General features: G+C 41.7%; 1 protein-coding gene across 1 annotated transcript in view; it reads right to left on the bottom strand.

The window, feature by feature from the left end:
* The window catches only part of LOC126188549 (uncharacterized protein C1orf112-like), a 186582-nt gene that overhangs the window by 96989 nt on the left and 63242 nt on the right, over positions 1 to 26351 (bottom strand). Inside the window, exons 4-6 of the mRNA XM_049930148.1 lie at positions 7411 to 7553; positions 3043 to 3200; positions 2744 to 2943 (exon numbers count right to left, since the gene is read on the bottom strand). Of these exons, the coding sequence (XP_049786105.1) occupies positions 2744 to 2943; positions 3043 to 3200; positions 7411 to 7553 (501 nt within the window). The remainder of the gene's footprint in view (positions 1 to 2743; positions 2944 to 3042; positions 3201 to 7410; positions 7554 to 26351) is intronic.

Raw genomic sequence — 26351 nt, 5'->3', positions numbered from 1 at the left:
TGCCAATGGCATGTTTGAAGTCGTCAGTTGTTAGGCACCTATAATGAGACAGACATGGAGTCCAAAGTATTCTATACACACTTGAAGGCAAACCAAAATGAGACAGAAGTTTGTATCAAGTAAGGTGTTTAGTGGGAGGTATTTACATGTTAAACAAAATTATTAAATACTGGACATATGGTGAGTCTAGCATAAGTAACATCATAATGGTATCTGAATTTTTGTAGCACTTAATCATAGTAAAATTGTGACTTCACACTCAGAAATTAGGTAAATTTAAAGTGGATACTACTCCGATCAATGGTTTGTTATAATATGTAGTGATGAAGGAAGTTAACAAATTACATTTGTAGCATATGAGAAGTCTACAGGTTTCGATAAAAGGAAGATAAGCAACAAATGATACCTGAGAATGTACTTTGACAGCACAAGTGGGTCAACTGTTCATGCAAGGGATTATTGTTAAATTGCGAGATGCTCAACAGGTAGGAGTAAATGAAGACAAAATCTAAGAAAGTACAGAATCAGGCAATGGTAATGCCAAAAATGGTAATATAATGCAGGAATACATTAATCAAAATGATCAAAGCAAGATTTTAATGAAGGTATTAACTGAGAATCAGTTGACAGAAAAGAGAGAATATAAAATGCAAACTAAGGAACACACATTGATTTAAGAGATGAGACATAATTTTTACATAGTGTGAAATTTTGAGATTTTATTAGGTATATTTAAAAATTTCACTCGGTCTGTTTTAACTGTATGACATTTCTAACAATATGTAAACTTCAACGGCCATCTTCCAATTAGGAGCGTCATTGGCTATTATCCTTCTGGGATGGGGATTGTGGGGCAGTGGGGTAGGGGGGTGGGAGGGGGGGAAGGTGGGAGGGGGGGAAGGGATATCACAAAGAATTTAAATTACAGTTTCAGGCTATCAAAATTAGTGTTTAAACCAATAAAAACCTTATATTATCACACCAGTCTTAAATCACTATTTTGTAGGTAAATGAATTCATGAAACTTCTTGTAAGGTTAAGGGTTCTATTTTTACTTTAGAATTTATTTATTTTTCTCGTTTACATTGGTGTTTCATAGTTGAGTGGGAACCGATACTCACAATTCCCATAAAGTGTGCAGTGTTTGTAAGTTAGCTGCTCTCAAGGACTAATGAGGTGGGTAAAACAAACTTCCAACTGACATTCCAGATCTGAATTTTCAGAATAACTGAACCAGAAACTTCTCACCATTGCATTATTTAAGAATGACAGAGGGGGGGGGGGGGGGGGATGAATACCTTAAAAGGCATTATATTTGGATATTTTTGTTTGGTGGAGCCAGTGGTAGATCAAATAAATAAATGTTGTCATGGCCTCTTCCTGTTGAGAAAGTTATATTGTAAAATAAAAAATAATGAGACTCTTCAAGTTGACAACGAGAAAAATATAAGGTAAAAGAAAAGAATAACCTTTATGTCATCACTTCACCCACTCATTTATTAATTTGTACCAGCCCTACAGGTAAAACATGGTCAACTCAATTGTCTCTTAATATTCTGAAGCAGTATGATGAACACAATTTGTAGTCAGTCAAGATAAGCAATAATTGATAGCTTATAGTGCTTCCATGTAGGACTACTGCATTTTGCGTGAAGAGAGATATTTAACTGTATGAGAAATGAAGTTATTTCAATTGATTAAAAGTGTTTTTGAAGTCTGCAAAAAAGTAATACCAAGCGACTCCAAAATCGACACAAACAGCCCGCAATTAAAATCACACTTTCTGAAATCACTGATTATTTGAAGTAAAGCTAAATTTCACAATGTAATTTAAATTTTTTTGGTCTAAAAAGTTTAATTTGTATTTTTCATTTAACTTATTTACAATAATCACAAGTCTAAAGAACACATTTAAGGAGGAGCTGTTCCAAATTCAGCGCTTTCACTTTCCAAGTTTTGTACAGTCCCAATTCAGTCAGACATATATCAAGAATTTTGATTACAAATGTTTCAAGCTAATGTACCTCATGCTAACGTGTTTATTCTCATAGCAAATTTAAAAATCAGTAACTAAACATGACACAGCACTGTCAGATATACTGTAGACTAGTTTCTACCTCATGATATTAAAAGTCATTAGCAGTATTTCTCTGCCCCCTTCTCTCTCTCTTTTTTTTTTCCCCCACCTTGCTCACAGCCTTTATCTTTCAAACTGCATGAACTCTGACTTACATAATGGTTCAGTACAACTAACCTGTGTTTACCCATTGGACAGATTTTCCAGACAACACCAATATTATAATTGTTACACCAAGAAAAATAAAGCACCCCTCCTTTTCTCCCACACCACAGTATCGTTTCTCTAGTTGCTCCTCTCTCTCCTTGTTGAAACTTTCTCTCTAAAGTTAACGAGTTAACAAAATCAACAAGCTTAATGTCCCATGATGTTAACTGTACTGGAGTCAACAGCAAATCAGTTAATTTTGAGATAAAGCAATCATGTATTTTGTTTGATGGATTATCTTTCATGCACATATTAAGTGTATAAGTACTCACTTGTTTTTAATTTGAAATAAATGCTTTGTGTCAGGCAGAACTATCTGCATAAACAATAACGTTTCAGGAGGAGGAGGAGGAGGATGAAGATGAGGATAAATAGAAGAAGAAGCATTGTGAAAAGTTATTGTGACTGTGTCTATAACAGAATAAAATTATATGTCATTAACCAGATAAAATCACTTACATTTTGAACATTTATTACAGAGTCACTGAATTCTGCTATTTCTTGTACTAGGAACTTGATTGGTGCTGTAACATTGAGGTAGGGTTTCAGATCCTTTGAGTACTTCTCAACAAGCAATATGTAGCCTTTCCAAGAATCTGCTAACACTTTCACACCCAGTCCTTTCATGTGCTCACACAGATAACCGAAGGACTCCAACACTGAAATGGGTAAATTAATTTATTACGAATTAAAATATTTCTGGGCGTGTTAAGCCCATACACACTGTAGGCAACAGCACGATCAAACTAACAGCATACCTTCTGTTAAAAGTGTAACTTCATCCTCAAAAATACAGTTGAACTGTAAATTTTCTGATAGCACTGTTAAAAAATTCAGGAGAACCTCATGGGATTTGTTGAACAGTTCCATCAAAACTTCACTGATTAAGTGCAAAACACTGCCATACGTAGACTCACTTAAACACAGTTTGAAAAAGAAAAAAATTAAACAAATGTTAAAACTTATTAACTATAAAGTTTGAGGTATTACTCTTAATAATAATGTCCACATAACTGCAAAATCCTGAAACAAGATTATGTCAAATCAAGCTGGATTTTCAATTTAAAAAAGGTCATCATATGACATATCCTCCATTCTCTCATAACTTGCAAGGTCTAGAGGTCTTTTCTCTTTTCACTTTCTAATCCTTACCTTTCCCTCTCCTGCCCTGACTTCTTCCTTTATTCCTCCCCTGCACAGACCTTATACATTCCTTATCACTAAAGCTTTCTCTTTCTCGCTTGATTTACATGACTGTTACCCGATTCAATTTTCATTTTGCTTCTGCTACTCGGAGTCGCCTGTGTCCCTTTTCCCTCCTGCTCCTTACCTCTCCACAGTTTCCTTGTCCGTCTCCACAAATACATCACTAGTTCTCCTGTCACAGTCACTATCCTCCACATTACCTATGAGGGGTCACAGGTGTATAACTTTCGTTTGAGGGTTGGCAACTGGCACCCTGTAGGCTGGATGTGGCCTGCAATTGGTTTCAGTCTGGCCCATGGAAGAATTTCACGGGAGAGAGAGAGGGAGTAAGGCATTGCAGGATTCTGCAATGGAAGTTTTCAAGACAGCTATTGTAAAATGCTGTACCGTGAGTAAAAAAAGAATGTTCATGATGCATTAATAAACCTCAACACCTGAAGATCTCAAAGGGCAAAATAGTAATTGTGATTTTTAATTACTTAATGAGGCTGTTAACATCAAAGGTCACAAGCCCTATGTAAACTATTAACACAGCTGAGGCCATCGTATCTACATCTGCAAACCAAAACTATTATTAAACTTCAAATTTACACTAATTTTTCAGGATGGTCATTAAAATCATAGCGATAAATGAGATTACTATTATGATGTTTGTACTGCAGAAGCTTCTCATGAGATCTGGCCTTGAACTCAGGGTAGCTGAACAACAGAACTGCACATTGGCACTTTAAGTTTGATAATCACATTATGGAACAGTAAACAAATGCCTCTTGAATAGTCTTGCTCCACCTCACACACTACCTATTCCATTGTTTACAACACCTTTTGTCATAAGAGAAAGAGGCTTACAGCAATGTTGGTTGGGAGAACACCAGAGGTATGTTCGGACACCTAATCAAATGATTTTTTCTCCCCCCCCCCCCCCTCCCTACACATAACAGCCTCTTTCCTCATGGGAAGTGAGAATTGTGTCTTAAGTGTTTTTGTTGAGTGTACGCGACACTCTTCAATGGTACCAAAGAGACCATTGGGCTTAACGCTTGCATCAAACGGATGAGACGTCATCAACACTAGCCCTACAACAGAGCTTACCCTATATTTTAAATGCCAAAACAAGAGCTGTTAGCTATATACTTGATTGTAATGCTTCACAATGACTATCACAGGAGTCATCCTGGTAATGTAAAACCTGGCACATGAGGCATTAAATGAATGTATGTTGTAAGATATTCTCTGAAATACTTGGTTTAAGCTGCTCTCTGTCTTTTCTCTGTATGTAAAGCCTTGACTTTGGATTCAGTAATGAAATCTGTTAAATATTTATAAAAAGAAAAAACAGGTGAAGAGTTGAAGATACTAGTTAACTGCTGCTGAAAGAAACTCCATTACTTTACAACACATACTAACATAAAAAAACCTCAATGTTAGATAGAAATGATGCTGACAAAGAGGTGATGACAAGGAAGTGAGCACTTATGGATTGTTATCTGTTTCCTTCTTTTTCCTGAAGGGCTGATAACCATTGTGATGCACCCTATCCTCTCTCTCTTATGAACTATGTTTGGTTTTAGTAATCGGCACAGATTACCTTTCGACCCTGGTACAATCTACAGTAGCTTCTTGTTATGGCCTTTTGCTGTCAAACAGTATCTTAGGTCCTCTTTATACACATTTAAAAAAACCACTGCACCAATAATCATTAGATAACAAATGAAGTCTCTAACAGGAATAGTCTGTAATTTTAATATTGCACCAAGAATCAAGTTCCAAAACTGAGATGTAGGAATGAAATGAAATTCAGAGGAATTAGTATAACATTCACCTGAACTAATATGAGAAAACAAATGATGTAACCACCATTGACCTTGTTTGATGATTAAACATGGTACTCAGACGTAAGTATTCAAGTACTAGGTAAGCATATAACATTTAGCTATAGAAACTTATATCCAATGTCTTCTATTACTATATCTCCGTGTTCCTTGAATTTTGGAATTTATTTTAAGTAATAATTTCTCAATGGGACTTCCCTTTTGCACCTCTCCTTAAAACTCTTGGTACAGTGTTTGGATTCCAAAGACAAACAGAAGACAAAGGGTAGTTTACTTATTTCACCAATTATTCCCATAATCATTCATATAATCAAACAGGCAAACAATATATTTGTCTTATCATTATTCACAAATATACAAATTTTTCAAAAATTAAATAATAAATGCATTCAACAAAACACATTACTTCTAGGTTATTCTGAGTAAGAAATGTGATACAAATACATCTCATAATAAATAACTGCCAACATAACCATTAAATTCATTAATAAATATCTTTGTTTTAAACCAAACACTTAACTGCGGCACTCTGGTGTTGAAAAGTACAAGGTGGGGCAGAGTGGTCTACCTGATTTGACGTGAGAATTGTGTGTGTGGTGTGTGTGTGTGTGTGTGTGTGTGTGTGTGTGTGGACGACCTTGGCAAGCAATGCACATACCGAGTCGTTTAAAAAAGTTTTCAAAAACCCTTCTCCGCATATCTTGCATTATTTCAGCGATGACATCTGTAATTGCCCTCTTAAGAACTTCTTAGGTCCTTGGTCAAACTTTGTAAACCTCTGCTTTGAGGTATCCCCAAATAAAAAAATAACAGGGGCTAAAATCTGGAGAGCGAGGGGGCTATGGAACATCTCCTCGTAAGATCAGGTGGCTGGAAAATCGTTCTTGCAGAATTTTGTGTGAATGATAAGCAGTATGAGCCATGGCACCATCCTGTTGAAACCAAAAGGCTTCTGTGTCATATTCCTCACCATGTTCTTCCCTTCTATGGAGTAAAAATTTCTTCTGCATCTCAGAATAGTGCACAGAGTTCACAGTAACAGTTGCACCTCAAGATTCAAAAAAGTAAGGCCCAGTAATGCTAAGGAGGACACAGCACACTCAATTATCACTTTGGGGCTGTGCAGAGGTTGGGGTTGGCTTGTTTTGGGGAAGGAGGCCAGACAGCGAGGTCATCGGTCTCATTGGATTAGGGAAGGATGGAGAAGGAAGTCGGCCGTGCCCTTTCAGAGGAACCATCCCGGCATTTGCCTGGAGTGATTTAGGGAAATCACGGAAAACCTAAATCAGGATGGCTGGACGCGGGATTGAACCATCGTCCTCCCGAATGCGAGTCCAATGTCTAACCACTGCGCCACTTCGCTCGGTCGCTGTGCAGAGGTCTTTGGCAAAGTTCACAAGGGGTTTTCAGTCGCCCAGTAATGAAAATTTTGCCTATTTACTGAGCTGGGTAGGTGAAATGGTGCTTCATCACTAGACTACAGAATAATGTTGGGTTGCACAGAGGCTAAGATTGCATTGCAAGCACCTATAAATTTCACCCAGTCTTCTGGACTAAGTTCTTGACCAACCATCAAGTGAAGGTCAGACTGTAAAATTTGCCTTACCACTTGGGATAATATTCCCTCACACTTTTAGGTTGGCCAACTGATTTTCTAGGAAGTGCACATTCTGTTGCCCAACATTAGTAATCCAATGATAATCTACTGGTTTTAGCATCAGGAACCCTATTGTGATTATTCAAAAGCCCTCTGCGTTGCCACCACACTATTATTGTTTTTAAAGAACGTTTCTATGAGAAAGCCTCGATGCTCAGCAGACCACTGAATGGTGACTACTGAAAATGGTGTTGTTTCCCCCACCAAATGCCACTACTCTCACTCTGCTACTGCACCTGCATGTTCTTCAGTGATTGTTTGAAACTAGGGAGACCACTTATCCCACCTTGTACAATGTAATTTCTCAGGCAGAGCATCTACTTCCTTTTACCACATCCCTTGAGAAGAATATGTCTCACAAACAGCAAGACAGAATTTTGTAATATGAATTGGATCAATAAAATATGAGTGCAGAAACACAGTATAGGAACCTCTTCTGACAGTGCTTGAATGATTCTTGTAAAACAGCAATGACCATTCTTGGAACACTTGGTACAACAAATGCATCAACATTTCCTTGGCTAATAATATACTGCAGGGTAATTTCCAAACACTTCAGCATTTCTATGCAGACCTGGAAAATAAAAATTCGTAGCCAATTACATACAAAATTGGAGCAGTAAAGCAAAACACAAACAATTACCATAAGTTATGCAAGTATAGCTAATTTGTTTTAAATATAAAGAATCGGATGTAGTATATTTAAATTTTTCTCAAATATTTGGCCAGATGTAGTTGTTGATATTGCACAAAACTGAAGATGACAGCAAGTCTTGTAGGAAAAGATTAACACTATATCAAAGACCATACCCAACTAAATGCCCAAGAAAAATTTAAACAATGGAAAATCCCGGACGGGACGTGACAATATAGTGGAGATGCTGAGAGAAGAATTGAAATTACATATTCATCCTGTAAATCTTCGATCACATATGGATGTAGTATATTTTCCAAGTTACTGAAACTGAGCTGTGCCTTATTCACATACGATGTGACAGCAAGCAGAAGTTTAATTTTAGCGAAAATTAGGGATTCAATATTCTTATGACCAAACAATGTCACAAGCCACAGACAACACAGAATAGAAGGGACAATTGTATGTTTCGTCATTGGTGGAACTGAATTCCCAAGTGTCCCTCTCTCTGACTACTCAGTGGTACTTGCCAACAGGAGAGTGTCTGGCAGTGATTCGCCAACTAGTAAGTATATTTTGATTCACATCACTTCTCTTCTTTTTCAAAAGCAATTTATTTTGAACATTTTCATTTATGAAAATAAATTATTCCAACAAAAGTACTCCTAACTCTACGATGTTTACTTGAAAGCTCATGCCACAATTACGCACAGCCATTTTTCCATAAACTTATTGGTTTGTGGCCAATTTTTATATATATATATATATATATATATATATATATATATATATATATATATATATATATATATATATATATATATAATAGAAGGAAACATTCCACGAAGGAAAAATATACCTAAAAACAAAGATGATGTGACTTACCAAATGAAAGTGCTGGCTGGTCGACAGACACACAAACGAACACAAACATACACACAAAATTCAAGCTTTCGCAACAAACTGTTGCCTCATCAGGAAGAGGGAAGGAGAGGGAAAGACGAAAGGATGTGGGTTTTAAGGGAGAGGGTAAGGAGTCATTCCAGTCCCGGGAGCGGAAAGACTTACCTTAGGGGGAAAAAAGGACGGGTATACACTCGCACACACACACATATCCATCCACACATATACAGACACAAGCAGACATATTTAAAGACAAAGAGTTTGGGCAGAGATGTCAGTCGAGGCAGAAGTGCAGAGGCAAAGATGTTGATGAATGACAGGTGAGGTATGAGTGGCGGAAATTTGAAATTAGCGGAGATTGAGGCCTGGTGGATAACGGGAAGAGAGGATATATTGAAGAGCAAGTTCCCATCTCCGGAGTTCGGATAGGTTGGTGTTAGTAGGAAGTATCCAGATAACCCGGACGGTGTAACACTGCGCCAAGATGTGCTGGTCGTGCACCAAGGCATGTTTAGCCACAGGGTGATCCTCATTACCAACAAACACTGTCTGCCTGTGTCCATTCATGCGAATGGACAGTTTGTTGCTGGTCATTCCCACATAGAATGCATCACAGTGTAGGCAGGTCAGTTGGTAGATCACGTGGGTGCTTTCACACGTGGCTCTGCCTTTGATTGTGTACACCTTCCGGGTTACAGGACTGGAGTAGGTGGTGGTGGGAGGGTGCATGGGACAGGTTTTACACCGGGGGCGGTTACAAGGGTAGGAGCCAGAGGGTAGGGAAGGTGGTTTGGGGATTTCATAGGGATGAACTAAGAGGTTACGAAGGTTCGGTGGACGGCGGAAAGACACTCTTGGTGGAGTGGGGAGGATTTCATGAAGGATGGATCTCATTTCAGGGCAGGATTTGAGGAAGTCGTATCCCTGCTGGAGAGCCACATTCAGAATCTGCTCCAGTCCCGGAAAGTATCCTGTCACAAGTGGGGCTCTTTTGTGGTTCTTCTGTGAGAGGTTCTGGGTTTGAGAGGATGAGGAAGTGGCTCTGGTTATTTGTTTCTGTACCAGGTTGGGAGGGTAGTTGCGGGATGCGAAAGCTGTTGTCAGGTTGTTGGTGTAATGCTTCAGGGATTCCGGACTGGAGCAGATTCGTTTGCCACGAAGACCTAGGCTGTAGGGAAGGGACCGTTTGATGTGGAATGGGTGGCAGCTGTCGTAATGGAGGTACTGTTGCTTGTTGGTGGGTTTGATGATCCTGCTGGAGAGCCACATTCAGAATCTGATCCAGTCCCGGAAAGTATCCTGTCACAAGTGGGGCACTTTTGTGGTTCTTCTGTGAGAGGTTCTGGGTTTGAGAGGATGAGGAAGTGGCTCTGGTTATTTGCTTCTGTACCAGGTCGGGAGGGTAGTTGCGGGATGCGAAAGCTGTTGTCAGGTTGTTGGTGTAATGCTTCAGGGATTCCGGACTGGAGCAGATTCGTTTGCCACGAAGACCTAGGCTGTAGGGAAGGGACCGTTTGATGTGGAATGGGTGGCAGCTGTCGTAATGGAGGTACTGTTGCTTGTTGGTGGGTTTGATGATCCTAATCCTACCCCTAATGATCCAACTCCCCAAGACACTATCCACATGTGTGGATGGATATGTGTGTGGGTGCGAGTGTATACCTGTCCTTTTTTCCCCCTAAGGTAAGTCTTTCCGCTCCCGGGATTGGAATGACTCCTTACCCTCTCCCTTAAAACCCATATCCTTTTGTCTTTCCTTCTCCTTCCCTCTTTCCTGACGAGGCAACCGTTGGTTGCGAAAGCTAGAATTTTGTGTGTATGTTTGTGTGTCTATCGACTTGCCAGCACTTTTGTATGGTAAGTCTCATCATCTTTCTTTTTATATATATATAAGTTATAATAGAAGGGAACATTCCATGAAGGAAAAATATACCTAAAAACAAAGATGATCATCTTTGTTTTTAGGTATATATATAATAGAGGGAAACATTCCACATGGGAAAAATATACCTAAAAAGAAAGATGATGAGACTTACCAAACAAAAGCGCTGATAGGTCGATAGACATACAAACAAACACAAACATACACACAAAATTCTAGCTTTCGCAACCAACGGTTGCTTCGTCAGGAAAGAGGGAAGGAGAGGGAAAGACAAAAGGATTTGGGTTTTAAGGGAGAGGGTAAGGAGTCATTCCCATCCCGGGAGCGGAAAGACTTACCTTAGGGGGAAAAAAGGACAGGTATACACTCGCGCACACACACACATATCCATCCGCATATACACAGACACAAGCAGACATTTGTAAAGGCAAATATATATATAGAAGGGTGATTGAAACCAGAACCTTAAAAGTGTTACAAAATTCTTAAAACATGTTCAACTGATCTGGCAGTAGGCAGCAGTTATAGTTGTGCTTCAACAAATGACCAATAATTGTCGGTCTATTGGTGCATCACAGAGAGGGAATCTGTGTCATGCACAGATGGTTGCCACATTCTCAAGCACTGTGTTGGAAAAGCAATATGGACACGCATCACAGTACAATGATTCATGTACGTCCCTGTAGTAAGTGTATGAGTGGTGTGAAAAGTTTAAAAGAGCTGTAACTTTTGTGGGAGATGCTCCACGCCCATGCAAGGCACACCATGCAATGAGAAACAAAAACACTGCTGCATTGGAAGAGCTGGCAAAGGAAAATAAAATAAGCGTATTACTTTAAACGAAATAGCCACTTCTTAAAAATGCAGAATGTGTGTTTACAATAGTTTGAAACAGCTGTCAAAATTTTTGAACAGTTGTCAACAGTTGTAAGTTTGCCAAACTCACAACATTTGCAAGTTTTCCAAACTTACAACAGTTCTATGTTTTTGTTTGTTGGAGTTGGTTTTCGGTGTGAAGGTGCCTTTTGCAGACAGTTCAGTCTGGGCCATCTTGCCACTAAATCGGAGGCGAGTGTGATGGGGAGTTTCCCCTGCGAGTGCTCTATAAACTGTTTGGACCAAACACTTTCTCCAATAATTATAATCATGTTTTGGATTTTAGAAAGTCCACAACCAGTGACGCCATCATCCACTTGACATCACGCCATCCTTTCAGTTACAAAAGAAGGTTTTTTCCTTCTATGGTCAGCTATGTATGTGACCTCCACTTAGATTTAGAAACTGTTCAAAAAGAGCTTCCAAACTTGAGACACACTGCTAGAATTAACGGATCCCATACTCGTCTGGTAGGCCAAATATAAAATTTTAAAAAAATCTCTAAAAATAGCACCTCCCTCATCCCCAAGGTTGTATTTCTGAGCCCATCTACGTCTTCCTACCTTTTCTAGGAGACCTCTCTTACAGACTTCCCAACTTTATTAAAGGTGACCATGTGAAGATAGCGGTCACAATTAATAATAAGGTCCAACATTAGTTTTATCACAATGAACAATTGTCAAAAGACTCATATTCTTGCTCTGAGGCATACAAAATTGTGTATTTGAAGGGCCCCTCAATGTACATTGGTCAAAGCAGACAAGCCCTTACAACCACATTTCAACAACTATGCCACCAAAGGAAGAAAGCTTTCACCTTTGGAAAAATTAGAAATTTCCAAGTTCACGAGATGGTCTGATAAACAGTCTCAATGAACAGTTGATTACACTTTTTATGATAAAACATTAACCATCTTCTTTCCAAAATGAAATCCCTCCCCCCTACCATCACCCATCCCACTTTCCTTCCCTTATTCTATTTCCTCATTAATAACCAATCAAACCCCCCCCCCCCCCCCCCACTACTCTTTCCATTCTTCCCTGGTCAAAATTTTCTTCTGAGAGCATGACAAGTTCTCTTTTCTTTACAACAACATCACCCTCTATCTTACTCATGTCACACCATTTCCTCTTTTATTCCCCCCCCCCCTTCCTCTTTCATATTTATACATAATGTTTCCCGAATATTCAACACAGTCCTCTTCTGTTTTAAACTGCTGCTCACTAGGTTCACGTATCTGAGCCGCAATTATTTCGTTATTGTCCCATTATGATGAAATACTAATTCCATGAAACAGGTAACTGGAATTAATGAAACAATTGCATAACTGCAATAGAGACTGTTCAGTCATTTGAATCATTTATCTACTTCACTGCATCTGCCATTATGGAATGAAAGGAATATATAGGCCATGGTTTTGTTTGACCTACAGGACAGTGTCACAAAGATGATCAAAGAAATGAACTGGCAGACTCTTGAAGGCAATCGGAAACTATCCTGAGAGAGTCTACTAACAAAGTGTCAAGAACTGGTTTTAAATGATTACTCTAGGAATATACTATAAGCTCCTACATATTGCTCCCATAGTAATGATCATGACATCACTGGATTAATTACAGCATGCACAAAGGCATTTAAACAATCTTTCTTCCCATGCTCCATATATGAATGGAAAAAGAAAATGCCCAAAAAGTGGTACAATGGGATGTACTCTCTGCCATGCACTTCACAGTGTTCCACAGAGTATAGATGTAGATGTTGTCCAAAATGCACTACAAATTTATTATTCAGCTCAGTAAGAGTCTTGAATTTCCTGTAAACTATTTGCAAGAATGGTTTTTAATGAAAGTTGAAAAGTTTTTAAATTATTAATTGAATATGGGCCTATAAATCCTTGCAAGTAAAAAAGTGGTATATAGTCATGCATTTCCTTCCCCGCAAATGTTACCATTCTAATCCAGCCATTGAATTAGGCTGTAATAACAACATTTAAATGGCACTATCCTAGGCTATTTTTGAGAACCATCCTGCACGACAGTGACGTGCAAAATAAAACATGAATGAAGTTCTGGGGACAGCAAATATGAATCACATAATTTATTGGTGTATGCTAGTCCTAGCTAATGTGAAAGTAGATTCTTGAAAGGTGCTGGAGAAGACTGTATGATGGGCTTGAAGGAGACAACTCAGAAAATTTTGGAAACTTGATAGATATGATAGAAACAAATCCTGACTGCAATGACAAGGATATGAGCGAGGTGGAAGAATGCATTGTTGTGGCCGATTCACAAGAAACCAGGGACCGAGAAATTGTAGAACAGTGCTGCAATCAAATGCTTACGTGATCAAAGAGCCCGAGGTAGAGGACATGGACGACAGAGTGATAGATGATGATGGGTTTCAGCACTAAAATTAAAAATCTGTTACCTTTCAAAAACCTGCTTGTATAGTATAATGCAGAAATTACAGTACGTGTAACGTTTTCATTTTAAGTTGCCCTACAATTTGTTGCACAAAGCAGTAAGTCAATGCTGGTTGACATACTAGAGAGAACACAGTAGGACACTACTACTCAAAAATATTTGATATGACACAAGAAACAAACAAAAATTACTGAGCTTTTTGAATGAGTAATTCATATGCTACAGACCATTAGCTACATTATACTTTATGCTGATGGTACTGTAATAAAAAAAAAATTAGCTAAACTTTAATACAGAATATAAATGTATCATACAAACATATTTTTGAATAGGTTTGAACTTAAAAACTTTTCACAAATACGCACTGTAATTACAATACAAAATACTTTAGTACATATTATATGTTCATGGCTTAACTGAAAAAACTGTTATAACAAATGCCCCCCGCCCCATACGTAGCTTGCCTAAGCGGGATTGTGTCGTAATACAAATAATGCCATAGATGCCTCCCAAATGAATTTTCCGTCTGCAGTGGAGTGTGCACACTTACTGGCAGATTAAAACTGTGTGATGAATCAGGATTTAACCCGGGTCGTTTTCCTTTTGACAATTAAGTGCTCCACCAACTGAGCTACACAAGCTCGAGTCACAACCCTTCTTCATATTTCAGAAGGTAGAAGATAAAGTATTGGTGGAAATAAAATTGTGAGGATGGGTTGTGAGTCATGCTTGGGTGGCTCAGCTTGCAGAGCACTTGCCCATGAAAGGTGAAGATCCTAGGGCTAAATCCTGGCCGGCAAACAGTTTTAATCTGCCAAGAAGGTTCAGTAACATAGATGGCTTGCAACACCTTCAGAAATGGCCAGAATACCCTATCCATGACAGTGCAGTTATTCACTGCATGTTACATAAAAATAAATGAGAGTTACCAAGCAACAGGATTATTTTTAGATCCCTCAAAAGCTTTTGACAGAGTCGATCTCTTAAAAAACAAGACCTGCTTCTTGTGCTGTCGTATTAGCTTGATTAGTTATAGTTTCTCTGGTTGGCACAAGTGCTGCAATGATTGTACGCCACTAAGAGAATTTGAGCAAATGAGAAACTGTGTACCCTGCCTCATTTACTTCAGTGCCTTTGGGATCACATGAAGTTCTGTTGTAAATGCAGTAAATTCACAAGGAGGGCAAATCCTGAAGAAATGGTTAGGGAACACTACCAAACAGCCTATGGAGTCCACTGATTTGGAGCCATCAGTGTGCACAACTATAAAACTGTGATGCCTAGCTAAAATTTTAAGAAACAGAGACTGAAACATCAAATTTGGAGTGCAATCATTCTTATAATTTGGCAATTCTAAAACAATTCTGGGCCTCTATAAAAGCCAAGGAGGCAATCAGCTTCAACCTTGGCATAAAATTTTAAAAACAGGCACATCCATTTTTGAAAGGCAATCTTTCACTTGAATCCAGGCCTTATTGCTCATTGTCAATAATGGAAAAGCCTTTCCATTGGTGGCCAAGCAACAGTATGGCGACGAGCAGGTGTGGACAGTGTTTCATACGTTGATTGCACCATGAGAAATTGTTGAGTGATGTGAAGTGGCACCTCACTAACCTCACAAAGGCTTGGTATGGGGCTGCTTTGAAAGGCCCCTGTGGCAAGCTGTATTCCTTGATTGTGCATCATAGCCAACATTTTTAAGTAACAGAATTGTTCAGACCTCTTCACTGGGTATCGATAATCAAGCCGACATAACACAAATGCCCTGTAGTAGTGGAGCAGACCGATTTCGTCTGCTGCTCATGAATTGTGGCTAATACATTTTAAAATAATATGTGCTTTCAGGGATGGTCTTTTCAGATCCCTAAGGTGTGGCAACCAAGTAAATCAGGAGTCAAATGTGAGGCCCAGAAACCTCACCATCTCTTTAAAAGTAAGAACAATGTCCCCCATTAGCAACATAAGGAAGTTTAAAGCAGAGTGAGAATGGTTAAAAAGAACGCACACAGACTACTCAGTGGAGAAAAATACCCTTTCTCTGCCCAATAGTCTGATGAATAGTCAGCTGTAACTAATGAGTTGTTTTCACAAGACTTGAGAAGGAACAAAAGACAGAGAAGTCATCAACAAACAAAGAAAACCGGACAGGACATTAGTAAAGCCATGAAACAATTTAACCTGTCTATATATTACAAACCATAATCTTTGTAAAATACAACACTTAAGTCACAACTAACAATACACCAACCCATAATTACAATACAGGACATACAAGACTTTCATATGGTCAGCAGATGGCTGACTAACATCGAACCACCCACATATCAAGGCAAAGCAATGCTTTATAATTCATTGATAAGTGAACTGACACCACTATCTGGGAGACATTTTAAAATGGAGCTTAAAAATGGCTTATACTGAAATGCCCATATAATATGGAAAAAGACATGAATTTGCCTGAAAAATGTAGCGATAAAGCTCCCTAAATGTAATTATAAATCTTACACACAAATGTAGTTCTGAACTTTCCCTCTACAATATAGAATGCATAACTTTGTGAATACATAACATATACTGTACATACCCTGACATACACATAATAATGCATGTTACAAGCAGGAAGTAAAATAAATAAAATGACTATGAGAAACCCTTAAACTGCTGAGGTGTTGAACAATTGACATCCACATAAAAGTTGAACACTGCTGAGCTTTCAAACAATGTCCCCCTTCAATCACAATTAATTAACACACACACACACACACACACACACACACACACATATATATATATATATATATATATATATATATATATATATATATATATATATATATATATATATATATATATATATTTAAAAAGAAAGATGATGAGACTTACCCAACAAAAGCGCTGGCAGGTCGATAGACACACAAATAAACACAAACATACACACAAAACTCTAGCTTTCGCAACCAAAGGTTGCCTCGTCAGGAAAGAGGGAAGGAGAAGGAAAGACAAAAGGATATGGGTTTTAAGGGAGAGGGTAAGGAGTCATTCCAATCCCGGGAGCGGAAAGACTTACCTTAGGGGGAAAAAAGGACAGGTATACACTCGCACACACACACATATCCATCCATACATACAAGACACAAGCAGACATTTGTAAAGGCAAAGAGTTTGAGCAGAGATGTCAGTCGGGACGGAAGTATAGAGGCAAAGATGATGTTGAAAGACAGGTGAGGTATGAGCGGCGGCAGATTGAAATTAGGAATTAGCGGAGATTGAGGCCTGGCGGATAGCGAGAAGAGAGGATATGCTGAAGGGCAAGTTCCCATCTCCGGAGTTCAGACAGGTTGGTGTTAGTGGGAAGTATCCAGATAACCCGGACGGTGTAACACTGTGCCAAGATGTGCTGGCCGTGCACCAAGGCATGTTTAGCCACAGGGTGATCCTCATTACCAACAAACACTGTCTGCCTGTGTCCATTCATGCGAATGGACAGTTTGTTGCTGGTCATTCCCACATAGAACGCTTCACAGTATAGGCAGGTCAGTTGGTAAATCACGTGGGTGCTTTCACACGTGGCTCTGCCTTTGATCGTGTACACCTTCCGGGTTACAGGACTGGAATAGGTGGTGGTGGGAGGGTGCATGGGACAGGTTTTACACCGGGGGCGGTTACAGGGGTAGGAGCCAGAGGGTAGGGGAGGTGGTTTGGGGATTTCATAGGGATGAACTAAGAGGTTACGAAGGTTAGGTGGACGGCGGAAAGACACTCTTGGTGGAGTGGGGAGGATTTCATGAAGGATGGATCTCATTTCAGGGCAGGATTTGAGGAAGTCGTATCCCTGCTGGAGAGCCACATTCAGAATCTGATCCAGTCCCGGAAAGTATCCTGTCACAAGTGGGGCACTTTTGGGGTTCTTCTGTGGAAGGTTCCGGGTTTGAGGAGATGAGGAAGTGGCTCTGGTTATTTGCTTCTGTACCAGGTCGGGAGGGTAGTTACGGGATGCAAAAGCTGTTTTCAGGTTGTTGGTGTAATGGTTCAAGGATTCCGGACTGGAGCAGATTCGTTTGCCACGAAGACCTAGGCTGTAGGGAAGGGACCGTTTGATGTGGAATGGGTGGCAGCTGTCATAATGGAGGTACTGTTGCTTGTTGGTGGGTTTGATGTGGACGGACGTGTGAAGCTGGCCATTGGACAGGTGGAGGTCAACGTCAAGGAAAGTGGCATGGGATTTAGAGTAGGACCAGGTGAATCTGATGGAACCAAAGGAGTTGATGTTGGAGAGGAAATTCTGGAGTTCTTCTTCACTGTGAGTCCAGATCATGAAAATGTCATCAATAAATCTGTACCAAACTTTGGGTTGGCAGGCCTGGGTAACCAAGAAGGCTTCCTCTAAGCGACCCATGAATAGGTTGGCGTACGAGGGGGCCATCCTGGTACCCATGGCTGTTCCCTTTAATTGTTGGTATGTCTGGCCTTCAAAAGTGAAGAAGTTGTGGGTCAGGATGAAGCTGGCTAAGGTAATGAGGAAAGAGGTTTTAGGTAGGGCGGCAGGTGATCGGCGTGAAAGGAAGTGCTCCATCGCAGCGAGGCCCTGGACATGCGGAATATTTGTGTATAAGGAAGTGGCATCAATGGTTACAAGGATGGTTTCCGGGGGTAACAGACTGGGTAGGGATTCCAGGCGTTCGAGAAGGTGGTTGGTGTCTTTGATGAAGGATGGGAGACTGCAAGTAATGGGTTGAAGGTGTTGATCTACGTAGGCGGAGATGCGTTCTGTGGGGGCTTGGTAACCAGCTACAATGGGACGGCCGGGATGATTGGGTTTGTGAATTTTGGGAAGAAGGTAGAAGGTGGGGGTGCGGGGTGTTGGTGGGGTCAGGAGGTTGATGGAATCAGGTGAAAGGTTTTGTAGGGGGCCTAAGGTTCTGAGGATTCCTTGAAGCTCCGCCTGGACATCAGGAATGGGATTACCATGGCAAACTTTGTAAGTAGTGTTGTCTGAAAGCTGACGCAGTCCCTCAGCCACATACTCCCGACGATCAAGTACCACAGTCGTGGAACCCTTGTCTGCCGGAAGAATGACGATGGATTGGTCGGCCTTCAGATCACGGATAGCCTGGGCTTCAGCAGTGGTGATGTTGGGAGTAGGATTAAGGTTTTTTAAGAAGGATTGAGAGGCAAGGCTGGAAGTCAGAAATTCCTGGAAGGTTAGGAGAGGGTGATTTTGAGGAAGAGGAGGTGGGTCCCGCTGTGACGGAGGACGGAACTGTTCCAGGCATGGTTCAATTAGGATAGTATCTTGGGGAGTTGGATCATTGGGAGTAGGATTAGGATCATTTTTCTTCGTGGCAAAGTGATATTTCCAGCAGAGAGTACGGCTGTAGGACAGTAAATCTTTGACAAGGGCTGTTTGGTTAAATCTGGGAGTGGGGCTGAAGGTGAGGCCTTTGGATAGGACAGAGGTTTCGGATTGGGAAAGAGGTTTGGAGGAGAGGTTAACTACTGAATTGGGGTGTTGTGGTTCCAGATTGTGTTGATTGGAGTTTTGAGGTTTTGGAGGGAGTGGAGCTGGAAGTGGGAGATTGAGTAGATGGGAGAGACTGGGTTTGTGTGCAATGAGAGGAGGTTGAGGTTTGCTGGAAAGGTTGTGAAGGGTGAGTGAGTTGCCTTTCCGGAGGTGGGAAACCAGGAGATTGGATAGTTTTTTAAGGTGGAGGGTGGCATGTTGTTCTAATTTGCGGTTGGCCTGTAGGAGGATGCTCTGAACAACTGGTGTGGATGTGGGAGAGGAAAGATTGAGGACTTTTATTAGGGACAGGAGTTGATGGGTGTGTTGATTGGCTGAGTGGATGTGTAGGTGAAGGATTAGGTGGGTGAGGGCAATGGATTGTTCGGTTTGGAACTGGTATAGGGACTGATGGAAGGAAGGGTTGCAGCCAGAGATGGGAACTTTAAGTGTGAGGCCTTTGGGGGTGATGCCAAATGTCAGACAAGCCTGAGAAAATAAAATGTGGGAGTGTAATCTGGCTAGGGCGAAGGCATGTTTGCGGAGGGAATGTAAATAAAACTTAATGGGGTCGTTGTGGAGGTGTTGTGAGGGTGACATGGTACTGGAAGGTGGAAAGTGGAACACGAGGCTGAAATGAAAATGACAATAAATATAAAAATATATGGGGGGAGATAAAGGTAAAACTAGAAAGCAAATGGAGATCTGGTGTGAAAAAAGGCGAAAAAGGGTTGGTTAGAGCTGGGCTATGTTGATCCTGTGGTGAACTAGTGTAGGTAGATAATGATGTGCACAAAGGTTAGGTGGTTGTGTTGCCGCCAAAACACGTTAAAGGGTGGAGAAATACGGTAAAATTTCGAAAAAACTACGTGAGGATGTATTAAAAGGGTGGTTTGGTGGTGGCAGATTATGGAAATGAAGCTAACAATTGTCTCATGAAGAAATAATGACGTTAAAACCTGTGGGAAGCGGCTAAAAATGATCGATGATGTGAGAAAAACGGAAATGGAAATAAAGCAAAAGATATTAAAACTAGCCGAAAAGGTTGTTTAATAGCTGAAAGGAACTGTTTGTGAACTGGAAACGGTGGATTTTATAGCAGCGGTAGTGTTGAAAGCGGAAAAAAAAAAAAATTTTTGGTTATGGTTTGGAAGTGGGTTACGTATTGTTACGTACTATTGAGTATATATCGGCGGGATAAAATTGTATACTGGATTACGGTAAAAAAGGAGAAGGTGAATAGAAAGTAAAACTGCTGGCAAAAACAGAAGGAGGAAATAAGATGACAGAAAAGACTACGAAATGTAACAGTGACAATAACAATAACAAACGTGATTGTTGGATTCAAATTAATGATATGAAAATAATAGAGGGAAACATTCCACGTGGGAAAAATATATTTAAAAAGAAAGATGATGAGACTTACCCAACAAAAGCGCTGGCAGGTCGATAGACACACAAATAAACACAAACATACACACAAAACTCTAGCTTTCGCAACCAAAGGTTGCCTCGTCAGGAAAGAGGGAAGGAGAAGGAAAGACAAAAGGTTATGGGTTTTAAGGGAGAGGGTAAGGAGTCATTCCAATCCCGGGAGCGGAAAGACTTACCTTAGGGGGAAAAAAGGACAGGTATACACTCGCACACACACACATATCCATCCATACATACAAGACACAAGCAGACATTTGTAAAGGCAAAGAGTTTGAGCAGAGATGTCAGTCGGGACGGAAGTATAGAGGCAAAGATGATGTTGAAAGACAGGTGAGGTATGAGCGGCGGCAGATTGAAATTAGGAATTAGCGGAGATTGAGGCCTGGCGGATAGCGAGAAGAGAGGATATGCTGAAGGGCAAGTTCCCATCTCCGGAGTTCAGACAGGTTGGTGTTAGTGGGAAGTATCCAGATAACCCGGACGGTGTAACACTGTGCCAAGATGTGCTGGCCGTGCACCAAGGCATGTTTAGCCACAGGGTGATCCTCATTACCAACAAACACTGTCTGCCTGTGTCCATTCATGCGAATGGACAGTTTGTTGCTGGTCATTCCCACATAGAACGCTTCACAGTATAGGCAGGTCAGTTGGTAAATCACGTGGGTGCTTTCACACGTGGCTCTGCCTTTGATCGTGTACACCTTCCGGGTTACAGGACTGGAATAGGTGGTGGTGGGAGGGTGCATGGGACAGGTTTTACACCGGGGGCGGTTACAGGGGTAGGAGCCAGAGGGTAGGGGAGGTGGTTTGGGGATTTCATAGGGATGAACTAAGAGGTTACGAAGGTTAGGTGGACGGCGGAAAGACACTCTTGGTGGAGTGGGGAGGATTTCATGAAGGATGGATCTCATTTCAGGGCAGGATTTGAGGAAGTCGTATCCCTGCTGGAGAGCCACATTCAGAATCTGATCCAGTCCCGGAAAGTATCCTGTCACAAGTGGGGCACTTTTGGGGTTCTTCTGTGGAAGGTTCCGGGTTTGAGGAGATGAGGAAGTGGCTCTGGTTATTTGCTTCTGTACCAGGTCGGGAGGGTAGTTACGGGATGCAAAAGCTGTTTTCAGGTTGTTGGTGTAATGGTTCGAGGATTCCGGACTGGAGCAGATTCGTTTGCCACGAAGACCTAGGCTGTAGGGAAGGGACCGTTTGATGTGGAATGGGTGGCAGCTGTCATAATGGAGGTACTGTTGCTTGTTGGTGGGTTTGATGTGGACGGACGTGTGAAGCTGGCCATTGGACAGGTGGAGGTCAACGTCAAGGAAAGTGGCATGGGATTTAGAGTAGGACCAGGTGAATCTGATGGAACCAAAGGAGTTGAGGTTGGAGAGGAAATTCTGGAGTTCTTCTTCACTGTGAGTCCAGATCATGAAAATGTCATCAATAAATCTGTACCAAACTTTGGGTTGGCAGGCCTGGGTAACCAAGAAGGCTTCCTCTAAGCGACCCATGAATAGGTTGGCGTACGAGGGGGCCATCCTGGTACCCATGGCTGTTCCCTTTAATTGTTGGTATGTCTGGCCTTCAAAAGTGAAGAAGTTGTGGGTCAGGATGAAGCTGGCTAAGGTAATGAGGAAAGAGGTTTTAGGTAGGGCGGCAGGTGATCGGCGTGAAAGGAAGTGCTCCATCGCAGCGAGGCCCTGGACATGCGGAATATTTGTGTATAAGGAAGTGGCATCAATGGTTACAAGGATGGTTTCCGGGGGTAACAGACTGGGTAGGGATTCCAGGCGTTCGAGAAGGTGGTTGGTGTCTTTGATGAAGGATGGGAGACTGCAAGTAATGGGTTGAAGGTGTTGATCTACGTAGGCGGAGATGCGTTCTGTGGGGGCTTGGTAACCAGCTACAATGGGACGGCCGGGATGATTGGGTTTGTGAATTTTGGGAAGAAGGTAGAAGGTGGGGGTGCGGGGTGTTGGTGGGGTCAGGAGGTTGATGGAATCAGGTGAAAGGTTTTGTAGGGGGCCTAAGGTTCTGAGGATTCCTTGAAGCTCCGCCTGGACATCAGGAATGGGATTACCATGGCAAACTTTGTAAGTAGTGTTGTCTGAAAGCTGACGCAGTCCCTCAGCCACATACTCCCGACGATCAAGTACCACAGTCGTGGAACCCTTGTCTGCCGGAAGAATGACGATGGATTGGTCGGCCTTCAGATCACGGATAGCCTGGGCTTCAGCAGTGGTGATGTTGGGAGTAGGATTAAGGTTTTTTAAGAAGGATTGAGAGGCAAGGCTGGAAGTCAGAAATTCCTGGAAGGTTAGGAGAGGGTGATTTTGAGGAAGAGGAGGTGGGTCCCGCTGTGACGGAGGACGGAACTGTTCCAGGCATGGTTCAATTAGGATAGTATCTTGGGGAGTTGGATCATTGGGAGTAGGATTAGGATCATTTTTCTTCGTGGCAAAGTGATATTTCCAGCAGAGAGTACGGCTGTAGGACAGTAAATCTTTGACAAGGGCTGTTTGGTTAAATCTGGGAGTGGGGCTGAAGGTGAGGCCTTTGGATAGGACAGAGGTTTCGGATTGGGAAAGAGGTTTGGAGGAGAGGTTAACTACTGAATTGGGGTGTTGTGGTTCCAGATTGTGTTGATTGGAGTTTTGAGGTTTTGGAGGGAGTGGAGCTGGAAGTGGGAGATTGAGTAGATGGGAGAGACTGGGTTTGTGTGCAATGAGAGGAGGTTGAGGTTTGCTGGAAAGGTTGTGAAGGGTGAGTGAGTTGCCTTTCCGGAGGTGGGAAACCAGGAGATTGGATAGTTTTTTAAGGTGGAGGGTGGCATGTTGTTCTAATTTGCGGTTGGCCTGTAGGAGGATGCTCTGAACAACTGGTGTGGATGTGGGAGAGGAAAGATTGAGGACTTTTATTAGGGACACCTTCTCGAACGCCTGGAATCCCTACCCAGTCTGTTACCCCCGGAAACCATCCTTGTAACCATTGATGCCACTTCCTTATACACAAATATTCCGCATGTCCAGGGCCTCGCTGCGATGGAGCACTTCCTTTCACGCCGATCACCTGCCGCCCTACCTAAAACCTCTTTCCTCATTACCTTAGCCAGCTTCATCCTGACCCACAACTTCTTCACTTTTGAAGGCCAGACATACCAACAATTAAAGGGAACAGCCATGGGTACCAGGATGGCCCCCTCGTACGCCAACCTATTCATGGGTCGCTTAGAGGAAGCCTTCTTGGTTACCCAGGCCTGCCAACCCAAAGTTTGGTACAGATTTATTGATGACATTTTCATGATCTGGACTCACAGTGAAGAAGAACTCCAGAATTTCCTCTCCAACCTCAACTCCTTTGGTTCCATCAGATTCACCTGGTCCTACTCTAAATCCCATGCCACTTTCCTTGACGTTGACCTCCACCTGTCCAATGGCCAGCTTCACACGTCCGTCCACATCAAACCCACCAACAAGCAACAGTACCTCCATTATGACAGCTGCCACCCATTCCACATCAAACGGTCCCTTCCCTACAGCCTAGGTCTTCGTGGCAAACGAATCTGCTCCAGTCCGGAATCCTTGAACCATTACACCAACAACCTGAAAACAGCTTTTGCATCCCGTAACTACCCTCCCGACCTGGTACAGAAGCAAATAACCAGAGCCACTTCCTCATCTCCTCAAACCCGGAACCTTCCACAGAAGAACCCCAAAAGTGCCCCACTTGTGACAGGATACTTTCCGGGACTGGATCAGATTCTGAATGTGGCTCTCCAGCAGGGATACGACTTCCTCAAATCCTGCCCTGAAATGAGATCCATCCTTCATGAAATCCTCCCCACTCCACCAAGAGTGTCTTTCCGCCGTCCACCTAACCTTCGTAACCTCTTAGTTCATCCCTATGAAATCCCCAAACCACCTCCCCTACCCTCTGGCTCCTACCCCTGTAACCGCCCCCGGTGTAAAACCTGTCCCATGCACCCTCCCACCACCACCTATTCCAGTCCTGTAACCCGGAAGGTGTACACGATCAAAGGCAGAGCCACGTGTGAAAGCACCCACGTGATTTACCAACTGACCTGCCTATACTGTGAAGCGTTCTATGTGGGAATGACCAGCAACAAACTGTCCATTCGCATGAATGGACACAGGCAGACAGTGTTTGTTGGTAATGAGGATCACCCTGTGGCTAAACATGCCTTGGTGCACGGCCAGCACATCTTGGCACAGTGTTACACCGTCCGGGTTATCTGGATACTTCCCACTAACACCAACCTGTCTGAACTCCGGAGATGGGAACTTGCCCTTCAGCATATCCTCTCTTCTCGCTATCCGCCAGGCCTCAATCTCCGCTAATTCCTAATTTCAATCTGCCGCCGCTCATACCTCACCTGTCTTTCAACATCATCTTTGCCTCTATACTTCCGTCCCGACTGACATCTCTGCTCAAACTCTTTGCCTTTACAAATGTCTGCTTGTGTCTTGTATGTATGGATGGATATGTGTGTGTGTGCGAGTGTATACCTGTCCTTTTTTCCCCCTAAGGTAAGTCTTTCCGCTCCCGGGATTGGAATGACTCCTTACCCTCTCCCTTAAAACCCATATCCTTTTGTCTTTCCTTCTCCTTCCCTCTTTCCTGACGAGGCAACCTTTGGTTGCGAAAGCTAGAGTTTTGTGTGTATGTTTGTGTTTATTTGTGTGTCTATCGACCTGCCAGCGCTTTTGTTGGGTAAGTCTCATCATCTTTCTTTTTAAATATATTTTTCCCACGTGGAATGTTTCCCTCTATTATTTTCATATCATTAATTTGAATCCAACAATCACGTTTGTTATTGTTATTGTCACTGTTACATTTCGTAGTCTTTTCTGTCATCTTATTTCCTCCTTCTGTTTTTGCCAGCAGTTTTACTTTCTATTCACCTTCTCCTTTTTTACCGTAATCCAGTATACAATTTTATCCCGCCGATATATACTCAATAGTACGTAACAATACGTAACCCACTTCCAAACCATAACCAAAAATTTTTTTTTTTTTTTTCCGCTTTCAACACTACCGCTGCTATAAAATCCACCGTTTCCAGTTCACAAACAGTTCCTTTCAGCTATTAAACAACCTTTTCGGCTAGTTTTAATATCTTTTGCTTTATTTCCATTTCCGTTTTTCTCACATCATCGATCATTTTTAGCCGCTTCCCACAGGTTTTAACGTCATTATTTCTTCATGAGACAATTGTTAGCTTCATTTCCATAATCTGCCACCACCAAACCACCCTTTTAATACATCCTCACGTAGTTTTTTCGAAATTTTACCGTATTTCTCCACCCTTTAACGTGTTTTGGCGGCAACACAACCACCTAACCTTTGTGCACATCATTATCTACCTACACTAGTTCACCACAGGATCAACATAGCCCAGCTCTAACCAACCCTTTTTCGCCTTTTTTCACACCAGATCTCCATTTGCTTTCTAGTTTTACCTTTATCTCCCCCCATATATTTTTATATTTATTGTCATTTTCATTTCAGCCTCGTGTTCCACTTTCCACCTTCCAGTACCATGTCACCCTCACAACACCTCCACAACGACCCCATTAAGTTTTATTTACATTCCCTCCGCAAACATGCCTTCGCCCTAGCCAGATTACACTCCCACATTTTATTTTCTCAGGCTTGTCTGACATTTGGCATCACCCCCAAAGGCCTCACACTTAAAGTTCCCATCT

This window comes from Schistocerca cancellata, chromosome 5 (genome assembly GCF_023864275.1).
Source record: "Schistocerca cancellata isolate TAMUIC-IGC-003103 chromosome 5, iqSchCanc2.1, whole genome shotgun sequence".
NCBI lineage: Eukaryota > Metazoa > Arthropoda > Insecta > Orthoptera > Acrididae > Schistocerca > Schistocerca cancellata.
This window is presented reverse-complemented; position numbering and strand designations above follow the sequence as displayed.